This window comes from Muntiacus reevesi, chromosome 20 (genome assembly GCF_963930625.1).
Source record: "Muntiacus reevesi chromosome 20, mMunRee1.1, whole genome shotgun sequence".
Classification (NCBI taxonomy): domain Eukaryota; kingdom Metazoa; phylum Chordata; class Mammalia; order Artiodactyla; family Cervidae; genus Muntiacus; species Muntiacus reevesi.
The window spans coordinates 29,854,982-29,871,062 of NC_089268.1; the positions used below are offsets into that span (position 1 = coordinate 29,854,982).

The window sequence follows — 16,081 nt, forward strand, 5'->3', positions numbered from 1 at the left end:
GCGCCCGGAATGACAGCCACACGCCAGCGCTCAGAGGCCTGCCAAAGCCACACAAACCAGATCTGTCTTCAGTGCCCCCAGCCCCCAGATGTAGGTGTGCCAGCCACCTGGAATGACTCATACCCTGGCGATGTGGGCACACATGCCAAAAGCAAGCCTGGGCACCCTGCCCACCTGCACACTGCAGGCCAAGGGGAAGGCGCGATTCCGGCTCTTGAGGGAGGTGAGGGCTGGGGGTGGGGGTGGTGATACGGGCTACCCACCCCACACCTTGCTACTTTGCTACCTTGCCCCCAGAGCGCCTCCTAGCGACCACCTGCTCGGCTCGAGACTAGGTGTCCCTTCCACCCTCCTCCCCCGAACCTTACTGGGAAGCGGGAGAACCAGATGGGGTGTTACGCAAGGCCTGATGTTTACCTCCCGCAGGGGCCTCCTCCCTCCCTATAAAGCCTGACGTGGTGGGGAGATTGGCGGAGACAGACTGGTCGAAGACCGAGGCGATCCCAGGAGAGCGCCAGCAAAGCGTCAGAAAGTTAATGCGGGAGGCGGAGAGCGCGGCAGAGACGCAGCCAGCAGCCGAGGCGCACCTCCATCTGCGCACCCGGAGGCGGTCGCGGTGGTCGCGGAGGGGACGGCGCCCGGGCGCTGGCTCCCCATGGAGGCGTCCGAGCTTCTGGGACCGGGGCTGGTGGAGCGTCTGGAGCAGCTGGCGACGTGCCCGCTGTGCGGGGGCCCCTTCGAGGACCCGGTGCTCCTGGCGTGTGAGCACAGCTTCTGCCGCGCGTGTCTGGCCCGCCGCTGGGGGACCCCGCCGGCAACCGGCCCCGAGACGCCCCCCACCGCCTGTCCGTGCTGCGGCCTGCCGTGCCCCCGCCGCAGCCTGAGGTCTAACGTGCGGCTGGCGGTGGAGGTGCGCATCAGCCGCGGGCTGCGGGAGAAGCTGGCCGAGCCTGGGGCGAGAGCGGGGAAACGCCGAGGCGGGCGCATCCCTACCATGGGCTGTCTGGACCCGCAGGGAGAGGTGAGGCGGGGTGCGCTTCGCGAGTCCGCAACTGTCCGCGGAAGGGGCGATCGGCTGGGGGGAACGGCAAGTCTCGACCCGAGGCACTTCTAGAAGTTTAGGCAAAAGAAGGAGTTGGGAGGAGACCGGCTGAGGACGAGGGGGCGGCGGCTGTCAAGTTACTGAGGTGCCGAGACGCACGGCGGGGAGTTGACGCTGCGCCCAGAGCCAAGGGGGCTGGACGGATGCCTGGCTTTTGTTAGAGGGGCTGGAGGGAAGGGGTTGGGGAGGCAGAGAAGGGGCTGGGGCACTAGACAGAACGCGGGGAGACCCCCGAGGCCCTGCGAAGAGCGCGCGAACTGGGAAGCTGGGAAAGACGCCACTGGGCGCCCGCGCGGAGGAGGCCTGGCGGGGAGCAAAGGGGAGGAAGCAGACCGGGCGGGACCGAGCTGGGGGCCTGGGAGGTTGGTGAGGGAGATCGGAACTCGCCCAAGGGAGGAGGAGCAGGAGGGAGGGCGGAGAAAAAGCGGGAGTGGAGGAGAGAAGGAGGGGGGCTGTCAAAAGGAGGTAAGAAGAGAGGCAGGTCCAAACTTTTCTGCAGCGTCCTGGGGTAGGTCCCCGAGCTCCGGTCTAGACCTTGCTGTGTTGTTTGTTATTGTTGTTCTCAGCTCCTCCCAGGGCCCCAGGCAGAGGCGGTCACGGGTGGAGGCAAGGTCCGGGAGAACAGCCTGGGGACCCCTGGCTCCTCTCCACTTCCCACCCTGATCACCTACCCTCCCACTCTCCCGCGTCCCTCCTGGGCCTCTGACTCCTTGGCGGTCAACCATCCTCGTCCCCTTGCCCGACCCCCAGGCGCCCCGGATTCCCTACTGGCTTCTTGCCAGCAGCCGAGCCGGTCTAGAGTCTTGTTTCCACCCTTTGAAGTCTACACATACCTAATTAGTCTAGGTGTAATTGGCATAACTAGACAAGTTGTCTTTCCTCTCTCCCCTTCACCATCCCTCTGGTCTGCTCCAGTCTTCCCCACTGGACAGAGAAATGGAAAGAGGGAATCCTAGACTTTGGAAAGGGAGCACCCCGCGCCCTCTCCTGGCTCCCAGGGTGCCCTGCAGGTCGGCGGGGCCTTCTGGGACACATCCAAGTCCAGCTGCCTCCTTGGTCAGGGTAGAGAGACACAGAACAAAAGGCCCAGTAAACGCCACTGGGCTTTTATGGCAAGAGGGGAAGCGGTTTTATTATAAGACTTCTGTAAACGAACTCTTAGCCTAAGGACTCTAGGTATGTGTTTGGCCTCTGTGATGGATAAAGCGGGATGTTTATCTGGGATACACCCTCAGGAAGGTGGATGAGGATAGGGGCCACTGACATAGAGAAGGGAGGTGGGGAGGAAGTAGGGAAAGCGAGGACTCTGGGGGCAGGAAAAGGCCGGGATGAGACTAGGGAAGGGGAACTGAGTGGCTCTGGGGTGAGGGAGGCAGATGGTGGGGGGTGGCTCTGGGGTGAGGGAGGCGGATGGTGGGGGGTGGGATTCAGGGGATGAGAAAGTGGTGACGGACAGGAAAGAAAGGTCACGCAAGGAGAAGGGGGAGAGTGAGAGGAATAAGGAGCACATGGGGCTAAAGACGTGAGATCACTCTGATGTGGAGAGGGCCTTCACCAGAACAGACCCAGCCACCTGAGGGTGGGGGAGCTTCCCTCAGGATGAAGCCTGGAGCTCACACCCATGTTTTTTTTCTGTCCACTCCAGGATATGAAGATGACATGGAGAAGGTGAGTTCCATTTTTACTGTTTCTTCCTTTCCACTACCAGCGGCCACATCCATCATCTTGTCACGGGAACCACATCTTTGTCCCCACTCCCAGACAGGTTTTCTGGGTTGGCCTCACCCTTTTCTGCCCCAGAGATGTGAGTGGGGGAGGGGTGCAGGCATCAGAGGGCAGAGAGTGTCTACCAATTTCTTGACCCTTCTTCCTCATCCCTCCAGGTTTGATGCCCCAACACCCAAGGCATCTAATTCAGGGGACGAGCTCCCTGAAGATTACCCAGTAGTCAAAAACATGCTTCACAGGCTGACAGGTAAGGAGGGCAGAAGAGAGGCAACTAAATGAGAGACTTTTCAGTTTGTTCCCTTTTCTCAAATATGATCCAGTCCTTTTTGATGTCTCTGTTAATTTCCTAGGGTTGCCATAACCAAGCATCTCACACTAAGTGGCTTAACAGAAATTTAGTGTCTCATGATTCCTCAAATAGAAGTCAGGTGTCAACAGCATTGGTTCTTTCTGATCCCTGAAAGGGAGACTCTGTTCCAGGACTTCTCTCTTAGCTTCCCTCAGCCTCAGGTGTTCCTTGGCCTGTGGATGGCATTCTCCCTGTATCTTCCCTCTAGACACACTTCCCTCTATACACACTTTTTGGGTCCAAACTTTCCTTTTTAATGAGGACATGGGTTATATTGGATTAAGGTCCACCCTAATGACCTCATTTTGATTACCTTTATAAAGATTCTATTTCCAAATACAGTCAAATCCTGAGGTTTTGGGGGGACTTCATATCTTTGGGGGCGGGAAGAACACGATTTAACCCATAACAAGGTCAATCCTTAACCCTCATGTTCCAGCCATTCTCCCCTCTTTCCTGTTCACTCACACAACAGACCCCTGGAGGTCAGGTGCTTCTGAGGAATCTCTGCTGTCACCACCTCTCATCACTCCCTTCCGGAAGTGTCCCAGAACTCGCGTGTCTCCTTGCCCCTGGGGCTCTGGGCCTTCTCTGCAGCTTCTGGGGAGTTCCTTCCACCACTCCCACGGCTGCCCTCTGTCCCTCTTTAAACTGCCTAGAGAAGGTGCTCCTCCCTCTTGGACACCCACCATCCCACCGACCCAGAAGGCTTCTAGTACCCCTAGTCCAGAAATCTTTTTTCAAAGCACCCCATACCCACAAGGCCAAGGACTACTTCCTTCTGGCCCCTTGGCTATCACCGCCTTCTCTCTCCTCCGCCCCACCCTCCCTCTAGAACTAGGCCTGTCTACTCCCACCTATTCCCGTGGGTGGTGGGCTTGTTTCTCAGGATACTTCGGATTCCTCCCTCTGCCCTCCCCCAACCTCTACCCCGTGGGGTGCTGGTTTCTGGTATCAGTCCTCCTCTTTAGCTCCACCTTTCCCATCCTGTTGACCCAGCTCCCACGCCCTGCCCCAGATGCTGCAGATTGAGGTATCGATCCTACCGCTCCCAAGAAGTCAGTCCAGCTTCACTCTCGCCAAGTCCACAAACCAGGAAACCCCTCCCCTATGCTCCTGCCCTGGGCCGGCACGGTCCTTCTCCAGGCCCAACTCTCCGGAAGGAAGTGGCCCATGAGCGCAGGCGGGGTCTCGCCCAGGCCTCCTCTTCATTCGCCTTCACCCTCGGTGGTCCTACGGCCGCCTTCGTAGAGCGCTGTTGTGAGCCTCTGGCGTCCGACCCCGCCTCCGCCTGGGTAAGCCCTCTCACACGGTCTTCCTCGTGCCTTCCCGTCTCCAGCCGACCTAACCTTGGATCCTGGCACGGCACACCGCCGCCTGCTCGTCTCTGAGGACCGCCGCAGCGTCCGACTGGCCCCACCAGGGACACCAGCGCCCCCCGACGGCCCGGCGCGCTTCGATCAGCTTCCGGCGGTGCTGGGCGCCCAAGGCTTCGCGGCTGGCCGCCACTGCTGGGAGGTGGAGACCGCGGACGCCGCCTTCCGCGGAGACTCTTCCGGAGAGGATGAGGACGACGGGGAGAGCCTCTACGCCCTGGGCGCGGCCGGGGAGTCGGTGCGACGCAAGGGCCGAGTAGGGCTGTGCCCCGCGGGGGCCGTGTGGGCCGTGGAGGGCCGCGGCGGCCGGCTGTGGGCGCTCACCGCCCCGGAGCCCATCCCGCTGGACGGCGCCAGGCCCCCGCCGCGGCGCATCCGCGTGGACTTGGACTGGGAGCGGGGCCGCGTGGCCTTCTACGATGGCCGCTCCCTCGACTTGCTCTTCGCCTTCCAGGCGCCGGGTCCCCTCGGGGAGCGCGTCTTCCCGCTGCTGTGCACCCGCGACGCCCGCGCCCAGCTCCGCATCGTGCCCGCGGAAGGCTGAGAAGCTCGCCCTCGTTCTGGCCTGGCCCAAAGGAGGCAGCTTCCTCTTGAGCACCGAAATCCTTCCTCATTACAGGGATCCTGTCCGCGCCCACCGGGCAAGTGTATTGATAAGCACCCCGGACCTCCCCCCACCCCTCCATTTTCTCCAAATAGGACCTCCACTGGCCTCCAATTTCCACATCCATGCCCAAAGCTGAATTCCTGAACCCCCTTCCCCCCATCTTGGGATGCTCCTCCCCCTCGGTTATCTCAGTACTTCCCCCAGGGATCCCTCCCCTTCTATATTTCCCAGGCTTGACTGGGGAAGAGGTCCTGCCCCACCTGCCCACTGGTAAATGGCCCATTTTAATACACAGAGGGCCAGCTGGTCAAATATTCACCTCCCACCCCTGCCCCTCCTCCTGGCAAAGAAGAGCACGGTGCCCTCTCCACAGCTCTGAGGTTTGGGCTTCCCTGCCTCGTCCACTCTGAGGTTTCTCTTCAAGACCCACCTCCCCTAAAACAAGAGGCTTAACTCTGGCCTGGGCCTTAGGGCTCTCTGTTTTTGGGAGATGGGGGCAGGACAGTTCTATTCCACCCTGACGACCTTCCATGTTTACAGCCATTTCTTGTTAAGAATCTTCTTAACCAATATCCTGTTTCCCCCCGCCAGCCCCACAACCAGCTCCTTGTGAGTATGACACATACCAGTAACATGGAACCAATGGTGCTACCTCTCTATTTCTCAACCTGGGAACGACCCAGACACCCCAAATTTGCCCTTGTATATATAGCCTCACTTCTTTCCCCATATGTATAAATGGGTCCATATTTAACACATTTTTATGTTGGGTTATTTATTTTGTGCATCTGTGGCAATAAATGAGATCTCAGTGGTGGTATGGATTTGACTGATCTCTGCAACCGTGCACTGCGAAAGGCCTGGAAAATGATATCCAGATCCCAGTAAGGAGTGGGGAGGGCTGGGAGGGCTGGACATCTGGGCTGGGAGAGACATCAAGGCCTTGGAAGGAAGGGGTAAGATTGCATCTCTTGGCTCCCTCCCTTTTCCATCCCCTCCCAGGGACCCAGGCCCCTGGGGCCGGGTTGGATCTGTCTCCTAAGTTGGAAGACCAAAGGCTGAGGAGATAGTGGGCTCTAAGTGACTAGTCTTGGAGCCAGTTTTGTCAGAAACCCTAGTCACATGAGAACGGTGAGGAGAGAGGACATGCCTATTTCCGCACCCCCCCCCCCCCCCCCCATTTCTCATTAAAGGTGAGAATGGCAAAGACCTCCCTCTCTCCTAACTCCTCTTAAGGGCTTGAGGGAAGTGGGCAGGAGAGGAGGGAAAGGGCCAGGAGCCCTGAGGTCTCACAGAAGACCTCACATCCCACAGGCAAGGACTAAGAGTTAGGATGACATAAATACATTAGTGGAAGAGCTCTAAGCCAGGATTAACAAGCATAGCTGGAGCAAGATTGCCTGGAATCTGACTAGGACCCTGGCAGTGAAAGCTGGGGCTGCTGGAAACCCAATTTAACTGTTTGGAACTCAAGTAGAGAGTGCAAGGGGCCAAGGTAACTGGATCCCAGGACAGGCAGTTTGGCAGTGAGAACAAAGGAAAAAGATTGGGATCAAGATGCCTGGATCCCTGGAGAGAGAAGGCTGGGTATTGTAAGGAGAAATGAGGGCTGGGGGAACCCAGAAGCCTGGGTTCTGGAATAGCAGCAAGTCAGAATTCCAGGATCTCTGTCCACCTTCCTCTCCCTCTTCCCTTTGTCAGACAGAGGAGAGGGGAGGAGGGGGCTGGAGAAGGGATCAAATCATGGGTTTAGTCCCCGAGTAGCCACATGAATACATTCAGGGCCAGACAGACACAGGAATGGTGGGGGAGCGAGGAATTTAGTGCTGCATGGGCCCTGGAGGGGGCTGGGAGGGGTCAGGAGGCTGGGGAGGGGTGGTGGGGCTTGGTCCCGGGGTTGCATGACGCCGTCCTTTGCGGTGGCCCCGCACACAGTGTGTATGACCACAGCCCTCCTCTTCCTCGTCATCACTCTCCGTGGAGCTCTCGCCAAAGGCCCGAGGTTTCTCATAAATACAGCAGCCTGGATTTGGATGCAGGAGCCCAGTGAAAAAGGAGGAAGAGTTCAGATGCAGTATCAGTTCCATTCCCACCGGATCTCAGTCAAAATTCCTACTTCCCACCATTTTCTCCTTCTACCTTCCAGATCCAGCTTCCCCAGGCCTACACCCTGGGACTCTGTCACCCACCCACCTTGCCTTGCCAGCCGGGAATCCAAAGCTCCTCTTCTCCCACCTCAAATACCTCTTGACTTTAGGCCTTGGCACATAGAAATTCAAGCCCCTCCCTACCTCTTTCCCTCTAATTTAACCTCCTCTCCCTGATAACAGAGAACCACCAAGGAAGTCACAGGACTGTGAGCATCTGGGGGCTTCGGGAAGGCTAGTGAATGCCAGAAGGCAAAAGATATGCTGAGGGGAGCCAGGACTCCAGCGTTACTGTGGGGCAACAATTACTCACATTTTGATGAGCGGCGGCCCATGTGTTCATTGTCCACAGTATCACTCGTCCATTCCACCTTTTTCTCTGGCTTCCGTTTCCGAAGTTTGATGGTTAGGCTCCGGTTTTCCTGGAAGGTTAAGAAGGATAGACATAGCTAGTCCCCTCCTACTAACTCTTCCCGCTTCCTCCCTGGGGCCTCCTTTCTTCCCTTCCCCAGTTCAATCAGGATCACAAACACAGCAACAGAGGAGCTGATGCTGGGAGAAGATAGAACAGGTTTTTGACCTCAAGGAGTCCCTTGAGGAATTCTGTTCTTAGTAACTACTGGTATACAGAGAAGATACAATTCCTAACCTAGGGAGAGTCCCAGCAAATCTTCAAAGAAAAATATAATCCTTGCTGTTCCTCCGTCTTCCCAAAACATCCTTGGTGGTATTAATACATGGAAATTATTTTCTCAGTCACCAACACCTAAACTTTGATCTCCCTTTCTTTTCCCAGAACCCCTATTCTTTTTCCCATTAAAGAAATAACTGTTCTCACATCTCTCATCCTCAAGCCCAGCCCTCCTAACCTGTTTTCCACCTATTCTCCAGCATCTTGGCATCTCTAGTAACTATTACTCTAAACTCCCTTAATCCAAGGGTTATTAAGTCCGACAGGAACTTCTCCCTTTGAAAGAAATGTTTTTGCAAAAATGCTATTTTTCTCTACATGTCTGATTTTTCAAAATACTCTCATCATCTCCCTTTTCTTGTACCCTCATTCCCTCTGCTTCCGTTTGCAATAATCCCTTCAAGAAATATTTATTGATAAGCATGCTGCGTGTTAAATTTCCCTACAATGAGTTTCCAACCATGCGTTCTTACACAACCCTTCATTTCCGCCAGCACATCCCTTGCTCATTAATCGCCAAGTTCGCGGTCTTTCAGTACTCACACACACCACCATCCCAAGCAGCATCACCTACATCTTAACTCTACTGCATGTCACTTGACCAGCCTTCTGCACCAACTCTGACACACCAAAAATCCCTAATACCCTGCGATTCTCCCAAACCCACTTTCTCCCATATCCCCAGGCCCAGCCCATCCAGCAACTCTCCAAAGCCCTATCCCTTCCCTCCCGGTAACTCCCAGACCCCTTAACAGCACCGCCCCCCGCCTTTCTCACGGGCTCGGTTGTCACGGTAACCGTTGTCTCAGTGACGGTCTCACTCAGCCCGGCCCCTGCCTCCGCCATGGCTAAGGCAGAGGAGAGAAGCGGAGGAAAGGGGATGGGGCACCCTTCTGTCTTTTCTGTGTCTCTGAGGTCTAAGAGAATCGGTATCGATTCAGATTAGCAGCCAGGATCCTCCACCTTCTTTTTTCCCCCTCCTTCTGGGCCTCCGCTGCCCCACCCCTGGGGATAACCTGTCCAACCCCACTTCCGGCTCCCTACTTCCGGGTGTGACGCGTTCTGTGGTCCCCCTTTTCCCTTCCTGGCACTAAATGCGTCAAAGCCCCGGGTCGCCGGATTAGTTCCGCCGTAATGTGACAGTGCGCAGGCGCCGCAAGGAGGCGACACAACTTTGGCGGAACAGGCGTCACTTCGGTACGGGAGCCGGAGGCGGGGCGAGCAATGACTGCCTGATCCTGAATCGTAGAGGTTGAGCAGGAATCCGCGGTGGAGGTTAGAGCTGGGCCTGTTCCTGAAGACTGGGTACCCCCGGTTCAAACGTCCCGTAGCTGAGTCCATCCCATTGCCATCCTGTGTGTGTGTGTGTGTGTAGCTGAGTCCATCCCATTGCCATCCTGTGTGTGTGTGTGTGTGTGTGTGTGTGTGTGTGTGTGTGTGTGTGTGTGTGTGTGTGTAGCTGAGTCCATCCCATTGCCATCCTGTGTGTGTGTGTGTGTGTGTGTAGCTGAGTCCATCCCATTGCCATCCTGTGTGTGTGTGTGTGTGTGTGTAGCTGAGTCCATCCCATTGCCATCCTGTGTGTGTGTGTGTGTGTGTGTAGCTGAGTCCATCCCATTGCCATGCCGTGTGTGTGTGTGTGTGTGTGTGTGTGTGTAGCTGAGTTCATCCCATTGCCATCCTTTGTGTGTGTGTGTGTGTGTAGCTGAGTCCATCCCATTACCATCCCGTGTGTACCGCACCCGGTTCAGACGTCCCGTAGCTGAGTCCATCCCATTGCCATCCCTTGTGTGTGTGTGTGTGTGTGTGTGTGTGTGTGTGTGTATAGCTGAGTCCATCCATTGCCATCCCGTGTGTGTGTGTGTGTGTGTGTGTGTGTATAACTGAGTCCATCCCATTGCCATCCCGTGTGTGTGTGTGTGTGTGTGTGTGTAAAACTAAGGGGCAATAGCAATGATCCTACCACAGCCTAACTTCATTTCCTTTGTCTGGGAATTAGGCAATTGGGACCTGGGAGCAGCTGGAAACCCACTTGATTCAGAGTTTTAATCCTCCTTCTGTGCCCGTAGGGGTTGGAGCAGAGCACTTAATGTGCCTTCAACATGGATTCTTTCCTGTCACTGGCACTTGAAACACTCTAGAGTCTGCATTTTAGCTCCAAGTCTACAACAACGAATGGGGAAGACTGGCAAAAATACTAGCAAAAATATGACATTAGAATATTAACGTAGATGTTAAGACTCATCTGTAAAACTGAATTTAGTCACATACTGCCTACACATGCTCTGGGGTGGAGATGAGAAAGCTTAAACACAGAAATGGTCATCAGTTCAGTTCAGTCACTCAGTCGTGTCCAGCTCTTTGCAATCCCATGGACTGCAGCACAGCAGGCTTCCCTGTCCATCACCAACTCCCAGAGCTTACTCAAACTCATGTCCATCGAGGCAGTGATGCCATCCAACCATCTCATCCTCTGTCATCCCCTTCTCTTGCCTTCAGTCTTTCCCAGCATCACGGTCTTTTCAAATGAGTCAGTTCCTCGAATCAGGTGGCCAAAGTATTGGAGTTTCAGCTTCAGCATCAGTCCTACCAATGAATATTCAGGACTGATTTTGTTTAGGATGGACTGGTTGGACCTTTTTGCTCTCCAAGGGACTCTCAAGAGTCTTCTCCAACACCACAGTTCAAAAACATCAGTTCTTCAGTGCTCAGCTTTCTTTATAGTCCAACTCTCACATCCATACATGACTATTGGATAAGCCATGGCTTTGACTAGACGGACCTTTGTTGGCAAAGTAATGTCTCTGCTTTTTAATAAGCTGTCTAGGTTGGTCATAACTTTTCTTCCAAGGAGCAAGCATCTTTTAATTTCATGGCTGCAGTCACCATCTGCAGTGATTTTGGAGCCCCCCCAAAATAAAGTCTGTCACTGTTCCCCTATTTATTTGCCATGAAGTGATGGGACCGGATGCCATGATCTTAGCTTTCTGAATGTTGAGCTTTAAGCCAACTTTTTCACTCTCGTCTTTCACTTTCATCAAGAAGCTCTTTAGTTCTTCTTCACTTTCTGCCCTAAGGGTGGTGTCATCTGCATATCTGAGGTTATTGATATTTCGCCCGGCAATCTTGATTCCAGCTTGTGCTTCATCCAGTCCAGTATTTCTCATGATGTACTCTGCATATAAGTTTTAAGCAGGATGACAATATACATATGCCTTTCTTGATTTGGAACCATGTGTTGTTCCATGTCCAGTTTTAACTGTTGCTTCTTAACCTGCATAGATTTCTCAGGAGGCAAGTCAGGTGGTCTGGTAGTCCCATGTCTTTAAGAATTTTCCACAGTTTGTTGTGATCCACACAGTCAAAGGCTTTGGCATAGCCAATAAAGCAGATGTTTTTCTGGAACTCTATTGCTTTTTTGATGATCCAGTGGATGTTGGCTCTTTGATCTCTGGTTTCCCTGCCTTTTCTAAAACCAGCTTGAACATCTGGAAGTTCATAAATTACAATATAAGCCAGTTTGTAAGATAAAAATACGTGTGTGTTTCTCAAGGAGCAAAAGAGTGGTAAAGAACAGGCAAGCAGACGAATGACTTTTTTAGATAAAGAAAGCAGCTTATAAAGTACTTGTGTGTACTGAAGAAAATGGATTCCTGTATTGCAGGGATGTAAGGAGTTTCAGTTGACTGACAGGTAGACGTGGTTATGAGGCCCTGTAAACTTTACAAGAAACCTGGGCTTTATCCAGTCAGTGAAAGGCTTAAAGTAGAGCAGAGACATGAACAGATTTTATTAGATTTCAGGAGTGTGGCAGTAAAGTCAATTATCAGAAATGTTCAAATATACAGCGGAGGAAACTGTCTTGCCCATCTGTCTAAGTTGCCATGGATAGCATATCAGTTCAGTTCAATCGCTCAGTCGTATCCAACTCTCTGTGACCCATTGGACTGCAGCAAGCCAGGCTTCCATGTCCATCAACTCCTGGGGCTTGCTCAAACTCATGAGAACTCCCAAAATAGAAAGGGCCACACAACTGTAAGATAATCATGACTGCCATCTTCTAGTCACTACTTAAACCAAAGAATGCAGGAATACTAATTCCCAGGCTGAAATTTGAATATGCTGATTGTGCCTGGACTAAATATTTGTTTGCCTTTAAAGTTTTTGGCTCAAACTGAAAAAAGTAAGCTACGACTCAGCATGTAGAGTAAAGCCCATTAAAATAAATCATTGTGGAGTGGGATTCCTGTTGATTTACAATGTAAAAAAATGTGTGTATACATATATATATATATAAAACATTATCTCAAGAGCAATAAAAAAATTTCCAGAATGTCCACTTGTGTCTTTGAGTGTAGATTTTATTGTTCAAACTTACATATCAAATGAATCTGATTCAGAGCTTTCTGTTGAAGCTCACTATCCAAACTCCCACTTTTTGTTTCCCTAAACTCAGGAACCAAATAAGATTTAGCTAACGAGGGAATACTTATAATTGCCTTTTTATGTATTAGCCTCATTCCTGGCTCCATTTTTTTATCCTAGTTTTTAATTTTTTCCCCCCCTTTTTCTTTCTGCTGTACTAATTTATATTTCTTTTTTGTCACTGATACATTTGTTGAGAAAATGAATATATCTCTCTAAGCTAATATAAATTTCTTTTGGAACAAGATAGATTATAAATAACATACGTATGTCTGGCTCTTGTAGAAAAATATAACTTTAATAAGAACACTCAATTAGAGTAGGAGTACTCTGGGGACAATGGTAATCCACACATGACGATCTGCTTTTCCTCTGAGAGCAGAATACTGCAATCGGGAGATGGACAAAGGACCTAAGAACCCAATATCCTTCAGCTTCCAAGTAAGAAAAGGATTGCTGAGTCGCTCAGGAAAAAAATCAAGAATCTTCCTTCTCTTGGAACCTATAGAGAAAGAAAGGACTTGTTATATTTGACCAAAGGAAGAGGTACTAGCAGTGTAAGATGAAAGAAATAATCAAGGAAGGACTTTCATTTATGACCATAGAGGACTAGCTCCCCTAAAAACCCTCCACAAATTCAAGACAATTAAAAATGCTGGGATTAAAAATGTATCTTGCAAATTATGAATTAAGTCAAGACTTCTTAGGAAAACAAAAAGCACTAGTCATAAAAGAGGAACAAATAAACTAGACCTCATAAAAATGAAAAACTGGTCACTTAAAAAAAAATGTTAAGAAAATAAATAGGCCAGGCTGAGAAATACTCCCCAAAGGCATTTCTAACTATAAATATTTTTAATCCATTGATGAGAAGACAAGAAAGTAAAGGCAATCTCACACTGAGTGAAACTATATAAAACCAGGAATCTAGACAGGTACATTAAAACTGAAGCCCCTGGTAAGCTGGTGCCCTTGCTGTTTTGATAGCCACATGAGTGAACCAGAGACAAGCCTACAATATCTGATAGGAGATATTCTGAATAAGTTTGAAACCCCCAAAGGGCTACACCTGTGTATAAAAGTGAACAAGAAAAAAAAAAATCCAACTCTGCAGAAGAGGAATTTGACTGTCTCACTAGGTAGAGGGAGAAAAAATTAAAAATTTCCCTCTAGAATTTCTAATCAAAAGCTGGCCTTACATTGGATTTGCAGCCCAAACACATGAAGTTGAGAATTTATTTAAAGTCATTCCAGCTTGGTAGTGCTTCAGGGCACCTGAAGAGGAACACACATGCTAAGAATATAGTTTTCACTCCAGGCCTCAAAGAATTCCATAGTCCAAATTCTAAAAAATCTGAGCCTATATTAAAAAATTACAAAACAAAAAAAGCACCATGAGAAAGTCTGCAGGAATAATGGCAGCATCAGACCTGTAAAAACTATGGGTATGAGAATTAGGAGACACAGAATATAAATATCATGCTTAATATATTTAAATATAATATATGTAAGAATTAAAAATAATTTTAGGATTAAAGAATCATGAATTATTAAAAATGATTGAGGAGACTTGAAAAATAAGCAGAACTCAAAAAAAAATTTTTTAAGTAACAATAACTCACATAAACTGAAGACAGAATTAGTGAAGTGGAAGAAAAACCAGAAGAATTTACCCAGAAGCAATATAAAGAGAAAATAGATGGAAAATTATGAAAGGGTGAGAGAAATGGAGTAGTGGGTAAAGTCTAATAAGCAATTAATTAATGAGAAATAGGTAAAGGCAATATTCAATGAGATATGGCAGATAATTTTCCAAGGTTGATGGAAAAGAAAAAAAAAATCAATCTTTACTTTCAGAAAGCCCAACAGATCCTAAACATGATAAACAAAAGAAAGTCACATCCAGATATACTGTAGTGAAACCACAGAACACGAAAGACAAAGGGGAGTTCTCAAAACTATTCAGAAAATCATGTTCTTTAAATCACCCATGACTAATTCTCACCAAAGTAAAACTACCTTGAGTACAGTGGAAGATGCAACAGTAAGTAATACCCAGATCATCAAGCAACATTTGCCTTCTGTATTTTTTTTCTTTCCTTTTAAATATCTTAAAAGGTTTAATTCACCAAGTATAAAAAGGATAAGAAAAGTGTAATTTTCTAAAATAAAAAACGACTACAAATTTCCCTATTATTTCAACTGTACAGAAGAGAGGGGTGGGACCAAAGAACACAACTGTTTATTCAGTACAAAAAGCAAATCACTGGATTTATTTAGGTCGCAAACAGACCGAGAAAGGGCAGATAGGAGGGAGAGGATACGCACTTGCAGTTGGTACAGGTGTAGAAGACGGTCTGCCCTTCATCCGCTGATCGCATCTGCCTGGTGTGGTACGCCATTCCCTCGTGCCCACATCGAGAGCAGCGCCTGTCAACCTGGGAAGCAACTGGTGGGATTAATAATTCCCCTTTCCGCTCACAGACATCGGGCTGTCACACTCTCCAGACTCTGATGTTTTAAAGACCCCTCTTCCCTCTTAGAGGCGCAGTGGTAAAGAATCCGCCTGACGCGGGCTCCATCCCTGGCTCGGGAAGATCCCCTGGAGGAGGAAATGGCAATCCGCTCCAGTATTCTTACCTGGAAAATTTCATGGACAGAAGAGCCTGGCAGGCTACAGTCCTCGGGGTCGCAAAGAGTCAGACACAACTCAGCATAGCACACACCCTTCCCTCTTGGAATTGGGTACAAAACTCTCCAGATTTGAGCAATCGCCCCTCCATTTCTTTGCCACCCTCCTTTGATGGGGTCAGTCCTCGATGTCATTCACTCACCACGGGTCCCTGGAACTCAGGTCCTTCCTCCATCGACAAAGGCATGGCTGTCCTCAGTTTGTTAAACACAACTGAGGTCTTCACAACTTTCCCCTCAAAGTCTGCGCAAGCAGTAAGAACTGGTTGTGGAGACAGTCAGGAGGGCTGACACCCATAACTCCCTCTCGGTTAGGACTTGGGGGCCTTATATTCTTCCCTTCAGGTTTCGACCCAAGGCCAAAAGTGCCTGATTCTCTGCTTCAGGGTCCCCCTCTTCAATCCAACCGATATTAGGGTCCTCAAGCCATTGACTCTTTCACGCTGGGCCCCCGGCCGGGGTCGCTGCGTACAAGCCCCTTACCTCGCACGTTGATGGAGAAGCCACAGCGGATACAGGCGACCGCATCCTGAGCCCCGGGCAGAGGCAGGACCGAGCCGCAATCTGGGCAGAAATCCAAGTCCGACTGAAAGCTGGAGCAGATGCCGGCGAGGTCCATGACGGTGGATGGTCGAGGGCTGGGAAGGAGAGATTGCTAACAAAAGAGAGTCGCTCCCTCCCCTCCCCTATTCTGTCCTTGGACCTACGCATACAGAACTCGAGTCCTTCTCCCACGTACGCCTGTGCCTCTAAGACCAAGAAGCCCATATATCCAGAATTTCAAGCCGGGGTCCGGTACTTCGACTTGGGGGCTTACCTAGGACAGGCGAGAAGAGGAAGCCAACTCCGCGAGCTAGAACGCCGGCTCTACGCTGCAGCGGAGTAGCGAGAGCAGGGCGGGCTAGAGCGCCCCGTCTTCCGGTCTGTCGATTGGCTGTTACGTCATAATTAATCGCAGTCTTGGT

At 50.8% G+C, this 16,081-nt stretch overlaps 3 protein-coding genes across 5 annotated transcripts; 1 reads left to right on the top strand and 2 right to left on the bottom strand.

Moving 5' to 3' along the window:
* The first annotated feature begins 243 nt into the window (after positions 1–243).
* Positions 244–6,064, top strand: RNF39 (ring finger protein 39). Of its 2 annotated transcripts, XM_065912808.1 has the most exons (4): positions 244–1,021; positions 2,748–2,770; positions 2,986–3,077; positions 4,519–6,064. In XM_065912808.1, the coding sequence occupies exons 1-4, from the start codon at positions 656–658 to the stop codon at positions 5,097–5,099; spliced, it is 1,062 nt and encodes a 353-aa protein (XP_065768880.1). In that variant the 5' UTR covers positions 244–655; the 3' UTR covers positions 5,100–6,064. The 2 variants fall into 2 exon arrangements, with proteins under 2 accessions (XP_065768880.1, XP_065768881.1); XM_065912809.1 differs by lacking the exon at positions 2,748–2,770 and having other exon boundaries at positions 244–1,044.
* A 272-nt stretch (positions 6,065–6,336) lies between these two features.
* On the bottom strand, positions 6,337–9,038 carry PPP1R11 (protein phosphatase 1 regulatory inhibitor subunit 11). Its single transcript, XM_065912811.1, has 3 exons — positions 8,778–9,038; positions 7,623–7,731; positions 6,337–7,185 (listed from the first exon to the last, which is right to left on the bottom strand). The coding sequence occupies exons 1-3, from the start codon at positions 8,844–8,846 to the stop codon at positions 6,983–6,985; spliced, it is 381 nt and encodes a 126-aa protein (XP_065768883.1). The 5' UTR covers positions 8,847–9,038; the 3' UTR covers positions 6,337–6,982.
* A 2,686-nt stretch (positions 9,039–11,724) lies between these two features.
* POLR1H (RNA polymerase I subunit H) lies at positions 11,725–16,039 on the bottom strand. 2 transcript variants are annotated; one of them, XM_065912433.1, is made up of 5 exons: positions 15,934–16,039; positions 15,600–15,754; positions 15,260–15,360; positions 14,754–14,863; positions 11,732–12,927 (listed from the first exon to the last, which is right to left on the bottom strand). In XM_065912433.1, the coding sequence occupies exons 2-5, from the start codon at positions 15,733–15,735 to the stop codon at positions 12,903–12,905; spliced, it is 372 nt and encodes a 123-aa protein (XP_065768505.1). In that variant the 5' UTR covers positions 15,736–15,754; positions 15,934–16,039; the 3' UTR covers positions 11,732–12,902. The 2 variants fall into 2 exon arrangements, with proteins under 2 accessions (XP_065768506.1, XP_065768505.1); XM_065912434.1 differs by lacking the exon at positions 15,934–16,039 and having other exon boundaries at positions 11,725–12,927; positions 15,600–15,769.
* Between the last annotated feature and the right edge of the window lie 42 nt (positions 16,040–16,081).

Excerpts from the sequence above, each read along its gene's own strand:
- RNF39 (XM_065912809.1), top strand. The coding sequence starts at position 656 with ATGGAGGCGTCCGAGCTTCTGGGACCGGGGCTGGTGGAGCGTCTGGAG. Across the intron at positions 1,045-2,985 it reads AGGCGGGGTGCGCTTCGCGA|GTTTGATGCCCCAACACCCA; the intron begins GTCCGCAACTGT and ends TCATCCCTCCAG. Across the intron at positions 3,078-4,518 it reads CATGCTTCACAGGCTGACAG|CCGACCTAACCTTGGATCCT; the intron begins GTAAGGAGGGCA and ends TCCCGTCTCCAG.
- PPP1R11 (XM_065912811.1), bottom strand. The coding sequence starts at position 8,846 with ATGGCGGAGGCAGGGGCCGGGCTGAGTGAGACCGTCACTGAGACAACG. Across the intron at positions 7,732-8,777 it reads TTACCGTGACAACCGAGCCC|GAAAACCGGAGCCTAACCAT; the intron begins GTGAGAAAGGCG and ends TTAACCTTCCAG. Across the intron at positions 7,186-7,622 it reads GGGCCGCCGCTCATCAAAAT|GCTGCTGTATTTATGAGAAA; the intron begins GTGAGTAATTGT and ends ATCCAAATCCAG.
- POLR1H (XM_065912434.1), bottom strand. The coding sequence starts at position 15,735 with ATGGACCTCGCCGGCATCTGCTCCAGCTTTCAGTCGGACTTGGATTTC. Across the intron at positions 15,361-15,599 it reads CTTCTCCATCAACGTGCGAG|ACTTTGAGGGGAAAGTTGTG; the intron begins GTAAGGGGCTTG and ends CTGCTTGCGCAG. Across the intron at positions 14,864-15,259 it reads CTGAGTTCCAGGGACCCGTG|GTTGACAGGCGCTGCTCTCG; the intron begins GTGAGTGAATGA and ends GTTGCTTCCCAG.